General features: G+C 42.8%; 1 protein-coding gene across 2 annotated transcripts in view; it reads right to left on the bottom strand.

Moving 5' to 3' along the window:
* The window catches only part of ADAM12 (ADAM metallopeptidase domain 12), a 345968-nt gene extending 333058 nt beyond the window's left edge, over positions 1–12910 (bottom strand). For both annotated transcript variants that reach the window (XM_036113627.2, XM_078076981.1), the window contains exon 1: positions 12469–12910. In XM_036113627.2, coding sequence (XP_035969520.2) covers positions 12469–12556 — 88 coding nt within the window. In that variant the 5' untranslated portion in view covers positions 12557–12910. The remainder of the gene's footprint in view (positions 1–12468) is intronic.
* Positions 12911–16403: the final 3493 nt, after the last annotated feature.

Raw genomic sequence — 16403 nt, 5'->3', positions numbered from 1 at the left:
ACGTCTACCCAGAGAGCTCATGAAGGTTAGGGGGTCTCCCAGGAGAAATCAAAACCTCAAGCCTTCACCACATGAGTGTAGACACCAAAATTACAATAATCATATGGTACACAATTCCCAAAATGAGAAATTAACATAAAAACTGAGCTCAGATGAGTGAAATCTTTGAAATACCTGTCATAAGTAAATGAACTGCTCCACTAGACCCTTCATAATCCCAGGTGCATAAGACTCCCATGGAAGCAGTAGTAGTGGATGGGAACAACTGAAAATGAGTTCACAATTCAAAATTGCAAGAAGAGATAACCCCTGACAATACAGATATAATACCCTAAGAAACAGAGATAATAGAATAATCTAAAAGGTGTGTGTGTGTGTGTGTGTGTGTATACCTTTTAGATTAAACATATATGTAAATACATATACAGATATACATATATATATACATCTCCATCCTCTATCTCACCAAAAGTTTTAAAGACATAAAATACACAGAAACCATAATGGAAGATAATAAAAAAACATTATTTGTAAATTATCTGGCAGGTTTAAAAAAGAACAAAATAAAGTTTGGGTAAGTGAAAAGTAAAAGGCATTGGAAATTCAAAGTAAGTCCATAGACAGTTTAAACAGCAATATAGACATTGCTTGTAAGAGAGCCAGGCAATGAGGTTTAGGCCTAGAGATATCACCCAGAGTATAAAGCAGAGTGATAGAAACAAAGAGAAATTAAAAGCAGTATGACTGAATGATAAGGTCTTGTTACATATAAAAGTCCAAAGAAGGTAATGGAGAAAATAAAGATAAGACAGCAATTGGAGAGATGATGAACAGTTTTTAATAACTGATTGGATTCAAGACATGTCAAAAGCAGATATACACAAATTAAAAATAAATCCATATCAAAAAACATAATAAAAACTTCAGAACCACAAAACAAACAAAAAAACAAAGAACAATTTTAAGAGCAACCAGAGAAAAAGGCAGGTTTAGTGCAAAGGAATCATTAAACTAAAGGCTCCTCAGCAGTAATAGTAGAGACCAGGATCCAATAGGTATTACCTGCTGGGGGACAACAACCGTCAACCCGGATTCTACACAGAGGCAACCTAACATTTATGAAAAGGAGAAAACAAACATTTTTCTGGCAAATGCAGAGATTTGCTACTCATAGATTTGCTACTCATAGATCTTCAATGAAAGGCTACTTTGATAAGAAGCAAACTAATCCAGGAGGCAGAAGTGGTCTGCAAGAAGCCGTGATGGAAGAGAGGAACTAGTTACACTGGACTCATCCAAATAATCCGGGACTATAAAAAAACAAAAACAGCCTGGGTGGCTCAGTCAGTTAAGCATCTGCCTTCAGCCCAGGTCATGACCCCAGGGTTCTAGGATCTAGCCCCTCATCGGGCTCCTTGCTCGGCAGGGAGTTTGCTTCTCCCTCTGCCTCTCTCTCTCTCTCTCTCTCTCTGTCAAATGAATAAATAAAATCTTAAAAAAAAAACAAAGCCTACTACCGCCCTATGACATTTTTTGATAATGTGTTTCAAACTGATAGAATAAAATGCTAGACAACAGTCAGTGGGAAAAGAAAGGAAAAGCATTAAGCACTCTTAGCCTGTAGTGCAGTTTGAGAGGAGGCCAGAGTTACTGACCACCTTTACACTTTGGTGCCTGAGATGCAAAGTTAAAAATTTAACAATACTACTAAAATTGTGGAAACGGAATATATAACCTCTAAATTAACAGAACTGGACAGAAGTAGGTGTAAATAATCCTTCAGTAATATAATAGGAGACAGAAAAGGAAAAGTATTCAAAAATAGCAATGGTAAATAGAGTTCAAAATTTTCAAAAGTCAAAATAAATGTAAATGGGTAAAACTAGTTGGTTAATAGGCAGCAATTACAAAATTTTAAAGATCGAGACATATTTGCTCTATGATGGGCACTTGTGAAATATAACATGGAAAATTTTAAAGGAAAGGTAGAGGAAAAAGTATGCCAGAAAAATTTTAACCAAAAGAAAACAGATATAGTAATTTTGTCTTAGACAAATGTGAGCCTGTACACAGTGGAAGAGACCCAACCAACTAACCTCACAGTGTATAATGCAAAAACTGACAGAATGACAAGGAGAAATGGAAAACCCATGATTCCACTAAGTTCTTTTTTTTTTTTTTTTTTTTTTAAAGATTTTATTTATTTATTTGAGAGAGAGAGAATGAGAGACAGAGAGCATGAGAGGGAGGAGGGTCAGAGGGAGAAGCAGACTCCCTGCCGAGCAGGGAGCCCGATGCGGGACTCGATCCCGGGACTCCAGGATCATGACCTGAGCCGAAGGCAGTCGCTTAACCAACTGAGCCACCCAGGCGCCCCTCCACTAAGTTCTTAAAACCTCTCTTAGAAACAGAAATACTGAACAAAAACTATTTATCATAATTATATGATGTGACATCAGTTAACAAGCTTAATCTAATTGACATATTCAGAACACTATACCCAATACATTATTTGCAAACACATATGCAATTTTTACAAAAGTTAACCATGCATGAGCTCATGAAGAAACTTCAAATGGATGAGAGTCAATAGGACACAGATGGCTCTTTTTGACACCAGTGCAATAAAATCAGATATCAATAAGAAACTATCCTTCCTCAAGCATTTGGAAAGTAAAACACACGCACACACACACAATCAAAACATGTGTCTAAATAACTTAGTAATAAAAAACAGAAACAAAAAAACCCCCATAATGCAAATTATGGACTATTTTGGATAGGCTGATAACACAAAACTGGAAGCAAAATGTGTGCAACAGTGAAAGCAGTAATCGGAGGGGAACCTTCACCCTTTGTGACTATAACAGAGGAGGAGGACTGAAGGTGGAAGAACTAAGCTTTCAACAGAAGGAAGGAACAGAACAGTATAAGCTCCAAGGAATTAGATCAACAAAACATGAACAAGTGATCTATCCAAAAATGTTTAGGAAAAGCTTAAAAAAATTAAACCATTTATATATGTTAAAAGGAAAACATTTTAGCAAACTAGCAGTATGGGGAAATGTTCTTAACCCAGTAAGACATATCTAACAAAATTTTACAATAAACATCTTAATGGTGAAAAGCTAGTTATTCTCACTGAAGTTGAGAAAAAAACCCAAGGACACTTGGAATCACCATTTTTGTTTATCATTGTAAGGGAGGTGCTAGCCAGTGAAAGAAGAAAAATAAAAGAGATAGAATGCACAAGAACTGTAAAGAAAAAACAAAATTTACCATCACTTTCTGGTAGTAATTCTTTTAGAATTTCTATGAAATCAATTTACAAACTATCAGAATAAAAATCAAGCAAAGTCACTGAATTCAAAAGCAAAACACAAAAATCAGTAACATTCATTTATACTGAAATGGAAACATCTATGAGAAATTTTCAAAAAAAGATATTCCACAAATAAAACAAGAATAATCATAAGCTGGTATTTATAGAAGCTGAAAAATCGACATGTGTGTTCATTACACCAGTCTGTCTACTTTTGTATGTGTTTAAAATTTTCCATATTGAAAAGTGAAAACCTAAAAATAAAAATAGTGATAACATTCAGAATAACAAATCTATTATTGTACCTCAAAATATATCTTAGAGATGTGAAAGAACTTTAAAGAGAAAGTTATTTAAAATTTATTAAACATTAAAAAACATATGAATAAAGAAGTGACCGTATACATGAAGCAAAGCTTTGATGTCATGATGCAGTCAATTCTCCCTCAAATTATTCATTTCTATTTTTTTTATTTTTTCCCTCAAATCAATCTATAAGTCCCCATAGGATATTTTGCAGAACTTATCAAGATTTTTCTGAAGTTCATATGAAATATTAATGTTTAAAGAACAGTCCAGAGAATTTTAAAGGAGAGTAGGGAGAGGAACAGGGGAAATTAATGTTCTCTGAGCACTTAGCACGAGCTGTCCAAAGCACTTTCCATATATTATCTCATTTACTCCTCCCTGCACCCCTGTGGGGGCAGATACTATTATTATCACCATTTCATGGAGGGAGAAACTGGGGGAAAAAGATTGCACAATTTTTGTGAGGTTTAAGGTGACCAATCTTCATGGTTTGCCCAGCACTAAGGGTTTCCGGCAACATGGGATGCTCAGTGCTAAAACTGGGAAATTCCCGACAACATAGGATATTGACCAACTTCCCAAGGTCACATGTAACTGGGTGGCAGACTGATACGTAAACACTGGCAAGCTGACCTCAGTGTCTGCCCTCTACACCACTATATGCCAACCAATCTAAACACTTAGGGCTGAATACAAACTACAGAAACCTGAACACAGGAGGATGCTGGTGATAGGATAAATAAATGTCCAACAGAACTAGGAACCCAGAAGCATATCTGTCTGTACTTGGTATTTCTCAGAAGGAAGAAAGGATTCAATAAATGTTAACCAGGATGACTGGTTATCCTATCTATATGTGAAAAAAAATAGATGCTGACTTCATACAATAAATAAAAAATAAAATCCAGTTATACTAAAAGTGAACACCAAAAAGTTAAAATTTAAAAGAAATTATTATATTATTATTATTAGTGGGCTCCATGCTGGGAATTAAACACAGGGCTTGAACTCCCATCCCTGAGATTAAGACCTGAGGTGAAATCGAGAGTCTGGCACTTAACCGACTGAGGCAGCCAGGCGCCCCTAGAAGAAATTATTTTTAATCTCTACTGGAGCTTAGGAAAGAAAAAGATATTTAACCAAACCTAGAAAAATGGGAAAATGAGAAAACTAAATAACTCAAAGAAGAAATAAAGAAAACAATGTAGACACATAAAAAGAGACTTAGAGTCTCTAGTAATCAGGAAATTGACAATTAAAATAATGAAGTAGTTCATATCCAGCTTGGCAACAGTTAAAAGTCTGAAATTGCCAAGTATTTGCAAAAACACAGGTAACCAGAACTTTCTAACAAGTAGGCGTGTCAATTGGTAGAACCAATTTAGAAAGCAGTGGAGAAAAACATGAAAATGGAAAATTGGCATACCACACAATTCATTTGTAATAGATTCCCTAGAACTCACACCTCTATAAGGAGACAGTACGAGCATCCCTGCTCCATTGTAGTGTCAGGAAGTTGGGGAAAACAGATATTTATCAATAGGAATTTATGGCTCATTCAATTAAAAGGAATGAAGAAAGCATATGTATCAACATGAATAAGTCTTTATTTTTTTAAAGATACTATTTATTTATTTGACAGAGAGAGACACAGCAAGAGAGGGAACACAAGCAGGGGGAGCGGGAGAGGGAGAAGCAGGCTCCCCGCCGAGCAGGGAGCCCAATGCAGGGCTCGATCCCAGGACCCTGGGATCATGACCTGAGCCGAGCCACCCAGGCGCCCCATGAATAAGTCTTTAAAAATATTGATTTAAAAACAGCAAGTTGCAGAAGCCTGTTGTGTACAGTAGGGTACTCTTCACATAATATTTAAATACAAAAAATATTGAATATTGATTAGGGATATGTAGGAGATGAGACTGCCCAATTTTTTAAGCAGTTGTCTAGAAGCTGAGTTCTTAATGTAGCCTTGGGAAGACATAAAAGCTTAAAAGATAAAAAATGTCAATATGATGTTGAATTATTCAGGTTCTCCATCCCATCTATCGGTTGGAGACAAGGTATATTGGGCATAACACACAAGGATGCAGAATGAAAAATGAGCTGGAGGAGGTATGAAGATTGAAATGGCAGCCTGTCACACAGCATGACATTCAATGCCCACATTTCAATTGGCAAATAAAGTATATTTGAACTGTATTGCCATTCTGCTTAAAACTAAGCTAAATCAAAATCTCATTGCTCTAGATGTTATAAATTACACCAAATACAGAGTGCAGAGTACACAGACTACAAAATGTTCCCCAGGGCCGGGTTAAGACCTAGTTTCCATCATGAGACAGCCTAGAGACTGCCCTACATCTACAACTTAGCAGATACTCACCATCTGAAGCTGTGGTTTCCTCCTCTGTAGAGTGAGGGTAATAGCAGGATCCGCTGCAAGACTCTCACATGAGGATGGTATGAGATGGTGCGTGCAAAGATCTTAAAACTGTCCCTGGCACCAAAGCACTCCATAAACGCCTTTTTAAGTAACTATGTGCTGGTATAAACACTTCAGGTTTAATAAAATACCAAACAAACACATAAAGAAATAGCTACTCAAAATGCATAGAAACAATTTCTTGAAACATTCTGTCTAGATCACATCAACTTCACTTTCTCAATTCCAGGGAGCTGATAATTAAAGAATTGTACATACCACAGAGTTGTTTAATACAGCTCCCAGTGGGGACACAGCCAAAGGGCTGTGGGGCTAGCCATTTGTTAAACAAGAAACATCTGAAAATGTTTCTCACACCTGTCTTTATAAATCATAGATACCACAGGAACAGTTCAGCTTAAAAAGGCTCTTGGAACACAAAACAAAAAAAAATTTTTTTTGCAATTTTAATGAGTTCATTACAGCATCTTCTACACCAAGAAGAAAGATGTTTAGCATCTTTACATGATGCAGTTGCATTGCTTTAAAAAATCTTCAGTTTCCACAGCTGCAACATCTATCTAATTAAGTATATATTGACTTTCAGCATTTATAGATTTTAAAAGAAAGTTTTAAAACATTTAAAAATGGATGTAATTTTTGTTTCCACAAGGAAGGAACAGAAAGAGCCAAATGACAATTAAGAGAAAGAAAGCGTATCTATACGTAGGGAGCGGTAACAGAAGCATGGGCTGACTTCTGAATGTACATGGCAGACCCACAGGTGTTTACCTGCACTCCCTCCTGAAACCCCACAATAAGGAATAATAACAATAATTTTAAAAACAATGCATTGGATAGGAGATAGCAGGTAAGAGAGAGCAACGAAGCTTTCAAAGATGGAAGAGGATAGATGAGTGGTTCCTTACTTAGCGGAGAAGAAAGGGCTGGAACCCTGCTGCTTAGAGAGGAGGCAAGCCATTGAGAAGGTGAGATGGATGAGTAGAACCTGAAAATACTTGGGAACGGGAGGCAGGAGCACCTCTGATGACCAATACAGGTTGAGCTGAAATATCATCCAAGGAGAAGTTAGGAGCCCTAGAGTCCCTGCAAAGCCACCATGGTGAGGGGACGGCCCCTTCCTCTCTGACAGATGAGGAGATGTATTTTCTGGAGACACTGAAGCAGAGAAGTTCTATGCTCAAGGACCTCAGGGATAGCTGAGGGAGGGAGGGGAAGCAAGGTGCCAAATTGGAAGCAAAAGGATGAATTAAAAAAAAAAAAAAGTAAAGCACACTTAAGAGTGAGACATCCACTTTAACCCTGTTCCCCTTTGCTCAGCTCACAGACTGTCTAGTCAGGCTTCAATCTCCTCAGCAGGAGGATGCATGGTTCTCCTCTGGGAAAACAGACCAGCCTAAGAAAGAGGATACAGTCAGTGATGTATGAAGGTCCCCGCAACAAAGTGGTGCTCTGGAAGCACACAGAACTTTCAATCAGCCTCTTAGTGTCTCATTATTAAAGATAAACAACCAAAATTCAGACATCTGAAAAAATTCAGACATCTGAAGAAATTCAGAGATTATAACAATAGGGGGTGGGGAAGAATCTCAGAGCTAATGATGAGAATGAAGTGAGCAAAAAAAAACAGCTCAAAAAATAAAAATTAATATGCTCTAAGAGTTCACCAAAATCTTACATTTTTTACAAAAAAAAAAAAAAAGGAACAGAACAGAACACTACCAAAAAGAAAAAAAAAAAAGAAAGAAAGAAAAGAAAAGAAAAGGAGCATTTGTAGAACAAAAAACATCTCCTAGAAATTAACTATCTGGTAGAAATAAATAACTCAATAGCAAGGTTGGAAAATGAAACTAAACTCTCCCAGAAAGTAGGACAAAATACAGAGATGAAAAATAATATAGAGAATATTTCCAAGAGATTGGGACAAACATCCAGCTAATAGCAGTCTCATAAAAAGCATACAATGGAATATTATGCAGCCATCAAGAAAAATGAAATCTTGCCATTTGCAATGACGTGGATAGAACTAGAGGGTATTATACTAAGTGAAATAAGTCAATCAGAGAAAGACAAGTATCATATGATCTCACTGATATGAGGACTTCTTAATCTCAGGAAACAAACTGAGGGTTGCTGGGGGTGGGTGGGAGGGATGGGGTGCCTGGGTGATAGACATTGGGGAGGGTATGTGCTATGGCGAGCACTGTGAATTGTGTAAGACTGTTGAATCACAGACCTGTACCCCTGAAACAAATAACACACTATATGTTAAAAAAGAAGAAAAAAAGAAAATAGTAGGAAGGGAAAAATGAAGAGGGGGAAATTGGAGGGGGAGATGAACCATGAGAGACTATGGATTCTGAGGAACAAACTGAGGGTTCCAGAAGGGAGGGGGGTGGGGGGATGGGTTGGCGTGGTGATGGGTATTAAGGAGGGCACGTATTGAATGGAGCACTGGGTGTTATACGCAAACAATGAATCATGGAACACTATATCAAAAACTAATGATGTAATGTATGGTGATTAACATAACATAATAAAATAAAATTTTTAAAAAAAGCATGACAAAAAACAGCAAGGAAGAAATAATTGAAGAAACAGTACAAGAAAGTGGACTAGAATTTCATAGCACGAATTTTCAAACTGAAAAGAGCCACAGAGTTCCCGGCATGGTAACCGATAAGAACTTAAGCTAAATCATCATGAAATGTAAAAATACTAGGGATAAAAAGATAATAATAGCTTCCAGGAGGAAAAAAATAGTCTACATTTAAAGGACTGACAGAGTGCTATCAAGTTCTCGAGCAGCAATGGGCATACAGACAGTAAAGAAATATAAAACACTGAGGAAATAGGACTTCTGCCTTGGAATTTTATACCTAAACAAACTAGCAGTCAAGGGTGGAATATATACACATATTTTTATGCAAGGTAGGGCAGGCACACATTCTGACCTTTCTTACTCACAGAACTCTTTTATTTAAAATACCAACGTGCACAGCTAAAAATATGTACTTTTCTATTTCCCCATGCAGTTAGCAGTGGCCCTGTGTCACAAGCTGATTAAGAGAAAATCTACTACAAAGGTTTCTGGAAGTATTCATATTTTCCTGCTAAAAGAGATCTGGCTGGCTCTGTTCTTTACCTTTTCTACCCTACTACAGCCTAGAATTCAGACATAATGCTAAAAGGCAGAGCAGCTACCATGAGACTGGGGGCAGAAACATAAAGGCAAAAGTTGACATGTAAGGATGCCAGTTACGAACTAAAGTAAAAGCTTGGGTCCCTGATAGTCTCATGGACCCACTACACCAGCTGCTGCACTGCTTACTTCACAGCTGCGTGTCATATAAAGCTAAAGAAAAAAAAAATCTGTAGTCAGGTTTTCTGTTATTTGTTGAATATTCCTAGCAAGTTATCAAGTGGTTTTACCTCCCATGCACCCTTCCTCAGGAAGTTACTAGAAGATGTGCTCCACAAAAATAAGGAATAAGCTAAGAAAAAGTTACAGTGCTCAGAAAACAGGTGATCCCCACAGAGGAAGGATGCAAAACAAATTGCAAGTATCTTAGTAATAAGGGTAGTCTTGAGACAATAGCTGTACTATATCCTAAAAAGTAACCAGCTTATATTGGAACAAAAGAATAAAGGGCTCCAGGAGAGAGAACATTAAATAAAAATAAATAATGGATAGATTACCTGATGTGTTTGATCATGTTGAAAGGAATTTAATAGTTCTCCCAGGAAGTCTGGAAGGTAGAGACTGGTACACAGGAAATAAAGCAAAAACAGGTTTTCTTTTAGAAAAAGCAATTATTAACTCTAGGAAAAACAAAAAGTTGCAAGAAGTATGAAATGGAATCACAGAACACTGTGTGGCTCGACTGTGAACAATATTTGCAAAGTCTTTATAGTGAAAACATTGAATTTTGTTTTTTAAAAATTATGGCAACACTATACTGGAAAGTTGGAAAGAAGAGATGCCAGTGTGGCTGGAGTAGAATGAGCAAGGGGGGGGGGGGGAATAGTAAGAAAGGAGATCATAGAGGAAAACAGGGATTAGGTTATCCAGAGGTTTGAATTTTCTTTCCTAAGAGCCGTAGAAAGCCACTGGAGAGTTTTAAACAGGAAACCAGCATGATCCAACTCATGATTGAAAATGATGACTTTGGCTGTAGTATTGGGAAGAATACACTGTGCAGGGGCAGGAGGGAGAGCCAGCAGACCCGTTAGGAGACTACTCTAGCAGCGATACGAGGCTTCTGCGGAAGAGAGAAAAAGAAATAAAAAAGGAGGGCTGGGTTGGGGAAGGCATACTTCGAAATGGTGGGAAGAGGGCAGATGGGAATACACATTGGAGGTTGGTGGCTTTTAGAGACAAAGGGATGACTTTCTATGTGTTAGCATGAGACATCTGGAGAGGCAGAGGGTGTTATTACTGAGCTGGGAAGACTGCAGGAGGAATGGATTTAAGAGTAGAGGGTTTGGGGTCTAGGGTTCTGTTTTGGACCTGCTGGGTACCAAGTAGGCAACTGTTCTGGGTTATGGGGGTAACACACAGGGAGACAACCCCCGGGATATACTGTGCCTTCAACAAGTAGTAATTCCTCCTTTTCTCTTGCCAACACAAAGACATGTTTTATTATATGCTTGGATTTTTAAGGAACTGCAATGCTATGATTTGGGGCACTGATTGATTTAAGAATTGATACTGAGAATCCAAAGATAAACAAGCAGTGAATGCTGGGATATCACAACCTATACCCCATTCAAAATGTTTAGGTCTAACTGGTTTTCTATTTGAGTCAGATCTACCCCAAGGAAAATCTCTCTCTACCAAAGCTGCAGTCATAAAATAATAAAAGTCCCCCACTCTGGGAAATAATTTCCCATTATTAGCTTGATTTAGTCAACATTTTCTTCTAAAACAAAGAATTAATATTCTCCATGCTCAGTGGACTTCTATGTGTATAAAGCATATGCCAAGTTAAGGACCACACTCTGAGATTGAGTTTTTAAAAGTTCCTTCTCAATAAACATTCAAAAGGACCAATTTGTACAAAAGTCCTTCAAAAACACTTTTGATTACTATTATTTTCATTTGCAGGTCACAGAGCTCTTTAAACAGCAGTATTCTTTCTTGGCTTCCCCATTGTTTTTCACTGCTTTGTGCAATCCTTTTATTTAATCATTAATTCCCCAATTGGTCTTCATTGCTGTGCGGATTTTAACGAGAGCTGGGTTTTAGCCACATTACAGTAGATGCGCTGGGGGTGGAGGGTACCAGTGGCAATTGCAAAATAAAACGTACCATAAAGTGGTAACGGCTCATGATTGAGGCCAGTTGTTGAAAAATAAATGCCTGTTACCGAGAACCATAGAAATTTAGAGTTGGAGGCCAAGGCAAGCCATTCATTGGTAGGCCGACAGCGCCTCTAGCGGCAGAAAGGCCGCGTAGGCGGCTTCCAGGAGAAGCTTCTGAATTTTTAAAAAGGCACCTGCTGGGTGAGTCCTCATTATGCAAAAACAAAGGCTCCACAGGTGCCCAATGTTAAGGGGATACGACTCGAGGAAATCTAGATCCATAAAACAGCTATAACACCTACATTTTAGTTTAACTTCGAAATGAGTTGTCGCTTTACACAGGTTGATTCAAGGATTATTTATAGCCGAGAAACTGACGAAGTGGCGGGAGGCGGAAAAATTCTGCTCCAGTTTGGCCGCTACAGACAACGAGGGAGCGGAATAAAAAAAAGTGGAAAGGAGCGGAATTAAAAAAAAGTGGGGAAAAAAACTAAAGAAGTAGGTGAAGAGTCAATTTTTTAAAAACGGAGACCGCTGTGGAACGCAGCAGGCACACCTGCGGAGAAGGGGATGGCTCACCTGTGTGGTTTCTGTGCCTCCCCCCAGTGTATCCTTGGGGGAGGTGGGGTGGAAAGGAAACTTCATGGAGGGCTGACTCAGAACTTGGGAAGCAGGGAGTGGATTCGCTAAGGGAGGGTGTCCGGAAGAAGACCCGACGCACATCATCCCGAGCGACACGTGTAACTGTCAAGACTTAGACACCTTGGCAAAGGACACCCGAAAGGGGAGGGGAGCCGAGACCAGCCCCGAGGCTGTGCCGTCCGGGCTACCCGCTGGTGTCTCGCGGGCCCCGAGCCAAGTGTTCCCTCCTCGCCCACCCCCCCCCGGGGAACTGGCACCCTGGGGAGGAGGGGCTCCCCTAGATGCGCCCCCGCGCGCCGCCCCGCCGCTTGGCGTCCCCCCCCACTACCCAGTGCGGCGCGAGGTGCCCCCGGGGGGGACGATCCCCAGCCCGCGGACGGCCGCGGGCGGCGGGCGGGAGAGGAGGGCCGGGGCCCGGCGCGAGAGCCTCCGGGGCTCGGCGACTTACCTCGGGCCGCGGGGGGCGCCAGCAGAGCCCCGGCCAGGGCGAGCAGGAGGGCGCGGGCGGGGGGCGCGGGCGGCGGGCGCGCTGCCATGGTCGCCGGCCTTCGGTGCAGCAGCTCTCGGGGCCGGGCGGCGAGCGCTGCACCATCCCACGCGGGCGCCGAGCGGGGGCCGGGCGGCGCGACCCGAGGGATTTCCTGCCGCAGGGAGTCAGCCCCGAAGCCCTCGCGCAGCGCCCGCGCCGCCGAGGAGCGAGTCTAGGCTTTCATTTTTTTAAAAAAGTTTTCCCCCCGGTGTGTGCGTGTGTGCGCGCGCGCGCGGCTCTGGCACGAGCCAGCCTTGACCGTTGCAGTAAATGAGCAAACTGTCCGAGTTGGCCCGGGGACGAGGAAGATCGTTGGTGAGAGGAGGCAGGCCTGTGAAATGGATCCACGGCCAACAGTCACCGTTCTCATTACCACGGAACAAATTATCGTCTCCCCCGCACCCCCGCCCGCCCGCGGCGTCCCGCGGGTCCTAGAGACCGCTCAGGGGGCCCCGCCAGGGTCCCGCCCAGAGCCGGCGCTCGCCCACCGCCGCGGCCGGGGGGGCTGGGGGGGCAGCTCGGTGCCGGGCGCCTCGCGGGCCGCGCGCCCCGGCCGCACAGACGTGGCTCGGTGGCGGCGCGGGCGCCCGGAGCGCACACTTCCCCGCCCCGGGATGATGTGGCCGCGGGGCCCCGGGCGCCCGGCTGCCAAGAGCACACGCGGCTGCACGGTCCAGCTTTCCAGGCTGAGGCTGGAAATGATGAGTCGGCTGCTCGCTCCCCGGCTCGCCGGGAACCCGCGGAACGCGGGTAGCAGGTCTGAAAGGCGGTGCGGCGCCCGGGCGGGCGTCCCCGGGCCTGTGCCCTCAGCCCCCTCACGGACACCTCGGGCCTGAGAGATCATCGGACTCGCAGGCACGCGACGACGTCTGGGCATTACGTGTTTGGTGTACTGCTTTAGGGTTTACGTTGATAGGTTGGCTCCCGTTTCTTTCCCTATGGCATGGGATCCAGAAAAGGGTGTACCTCGTGGTTTCCCCAACTTTCCTGACCATGAGAAGCATCTGAGTGCGTCTGTGGGAAATACAGATTCCCGGGCGCCCTTCCCCGCCTGTGGCTGGAGACTCCGCGGGCCGCGGAGCCAGGGGAGCGCCGGGTGTCTGGGGACCCGGGCGAAGTCAACGGAGGGCCTTGCCTTGAGTCGAGTCCTAGTTCTTGGCAGTCTCCGCCCTTTCCGCCAGAGAGCCTCGCACAGCCACGAGGTCCTTCTGATAACAGGACTTGTCGCCCTCTCCCAGACGGTGGGGATCCACAGAGACGCAGCTAGGCTCATTGAAGGAGGGAGGGGTATTAAGGATGGTTGCTACTACCCACCAAAGACAGAATTCTGTCCTGTGACTTCTCACCAGTTCCTGACTCCGCCCGCGTTCCAAGGGCCACTTAGCCAGGGTTTGAGGAAACTCCCCTTACTGTCTTCCGCTCTACAGGAAAGCCGCTTTCCTATCTCCCACCCGCTCCCAGGGTTTGCAGCGTTCTCAAGAACCGCGTCAACCCTCCCAACAAAGTACAAGCCTTTAAAAACAAAATAAACAAGAAAATCCTGAAAGCCAAAGGCACTGGCCAAGAGCCCACCTTCTCCGTGCCAGGGCACCCCAACACTCCATCCGGAAACAGGGCCCAGTTTAAATCCCGCCCTACTTAATCCTTACCCCTCCGCCTGGCCTTTCTCTGATCATTCATTCCCTCAATCAACAATTAGCGACGCTACGTTAGGGACTTGGGAAACCAAATGAAGGAGAAATGCCTTTTGCCTTCAAAGACTTTTCTGTCTTGTAGGACAAACTGATAAATCAGGACTATTGAACAGTGTGACTGGTTACTTAACCTACTTAATTATCACTGGGTTGCTTGTTAACTACTATATTATTTACTAAGGGACTTCATAGGATCTCAGTATTGTGCCAAAGTAACGCGGCCAGTGCATTATTTCAACTTAAAATCCTGAATATACAGAGGAAGAAACTAGTGTATAGAGGTTAAGAGGCTTCCCCATGGCCACAGGGCTAAGGAGTAGGTCAGAGCCCACACCAGATGTTAGCAAATACAGCCTGTGTCTTTAACTCTGACTTCTAAGCTTCAGGTTCAGCATCTGTTAAGTGAAAGTAAAAGACAAACCTCCCAGATGGTAGAGAGCATTAAATAAGCTAATACAGTGCCCCACCCCCAACCCACGGGATTCCTGACCTTTGTTACGAATTCAAATCCCCTGGTATTTGCACTGGACATTATTATTCAGACGGTCTGGGAAGTTTTGGCAAGCACTCAAGTGGTTCTGATACTTTGGTTCCAAGAAGTTCAGAAACAATGGGCAAGGGAATTAAAAATTGTTTCCTTTGAAGTCAGTGGGACTGACTAGTTTGAGGATGAGTCTAGCTGCTGGCCTCTTGAATCTTTCTGACTGGACAAATTTTTTATTCATAATGGGCCTCATATGTGCTGTGCCCTGGGCTGGGGGCTTTCTATACTTTCCCTTCTAATGATCCATTTCTTTTTGCTCTTCTATATTCAGCTGTTACTCTTGACTGTGGAAGTCCAGTTTTTGTGTTGTTTTTTTTTTTTAACCTGGAAGTTGCAAGGCTCTTTCCAAAGTGTTATATGTACCCCAAGACTGTCCTTGGTTTGTTTTTGACTGAATGAAAGAAAACAGCCAATGCAGGAAGGAAAAAGTAAGACAGGAAAGAAAATCCTAGCCACAGCCCTGGTGTCTCAACCATTTAATTCCCCATCTCTGTGAAACAAGGAGTCTGGGCTGACACTCCATCCATAAAGACGTCATGCTCATCCATAACAGCCGGCTAGGCAGAGAGAATCTTCCATCCGGCAGATGGTTGGCCTTTGGATGGGAACTCTGCCTCCTCATCCACAGGAAATGGAAGCCGACGTGGCATTCAATACTGGATTGTTAGGTCATAGTATAGGGTCAGAGGCCAGGATCTGCTCATTAAAATTTCAGATAGATGGCTTGTTGTCCCTTCCTTTCCAGAAGAATTGACCTTTGCAATACCGTTTCCTGTGTGCTATTTTTGCTGAACAGCCTGGGCATTCATGAGCAGGGCACTTATTACTTACCCAAGCTCACATTTAGCTCAATCCACTTTGAGTACAAGCAGATGAGAAATGGAGGCAGATTTTCCTAAGTCAGGACTTTACAGGTAGCCACTCCTGAAATGGAGGCAGATTTTCCTAAGTCAGGACTTTACAGGTAGCCACTCCTGACTCCTGTAATGGGTCAGCCTCCCTGCAGCTCGACCCACTGATGGAGCTTCCGACAGAGGCTCACAGAACAGCTTTTATCCATCCAAGCACAGTTCCCAAGGCTTGCTGCAAAAGTAAACAAACACAATCGCCCCGTAATGAAGATTCTTGGAAATCTTTTTAATTTCATCTCTTGGGGGGCTTGAAACTCATGACCCTCTCAGTCCATGATGACATGGAGTCCATTTTCTTTTCATAGATCTCACTTCGAGAACCCGTGCTTCACTTCAAGAGGCTTCTCAGTTCTCACTTCAAGAGCACCCAAGAAAGAAGAATGCTTTGGGGGAATCAGGGGCTCGTGGGTGCTCTGGGTCAGAAGGGACATGGAAAATCATTTAGGCCAGCTTCCTTCAACCCCATCTATACTCACCTGGGGCACCCTGCCAACTGACCATCCAATATCTCCTCATATACCTCATTACTCAAGAGAGCCCATTTTTAAGTACCCCAAGTGACTGACAACACCCAGGAGGAACAGAGAGCCACCCCATGGCCAGCATGCCAGCCGTGGAGATAGCCCCCCGGCCCCCCAGCTGCATTTGCCTATCCTTTCCCACTGTCACTGGGGCAGCCTGGATAAACAGGCAGTACTCAGAAAA

Source organism: Halichoerus grypus, chromosome 7 (assembly GCF_964656455.1).
Source record: "Halichoerus grypus chromosome 7, mHalGry1.hap1.1, whole genome shotgun sequence".
In the NCBI taxonomy this organism is placed as follows: Eukaryota; Metazoa; Chordata; class Mammalia; order Carnivora; family Phocidae; genus Halichoerus; species Halichoerus grypus.
Note: the sequence above shows the minus strand (reverse complement) of the source record. Positions and strands in the feature narration are given on the sequence as shown.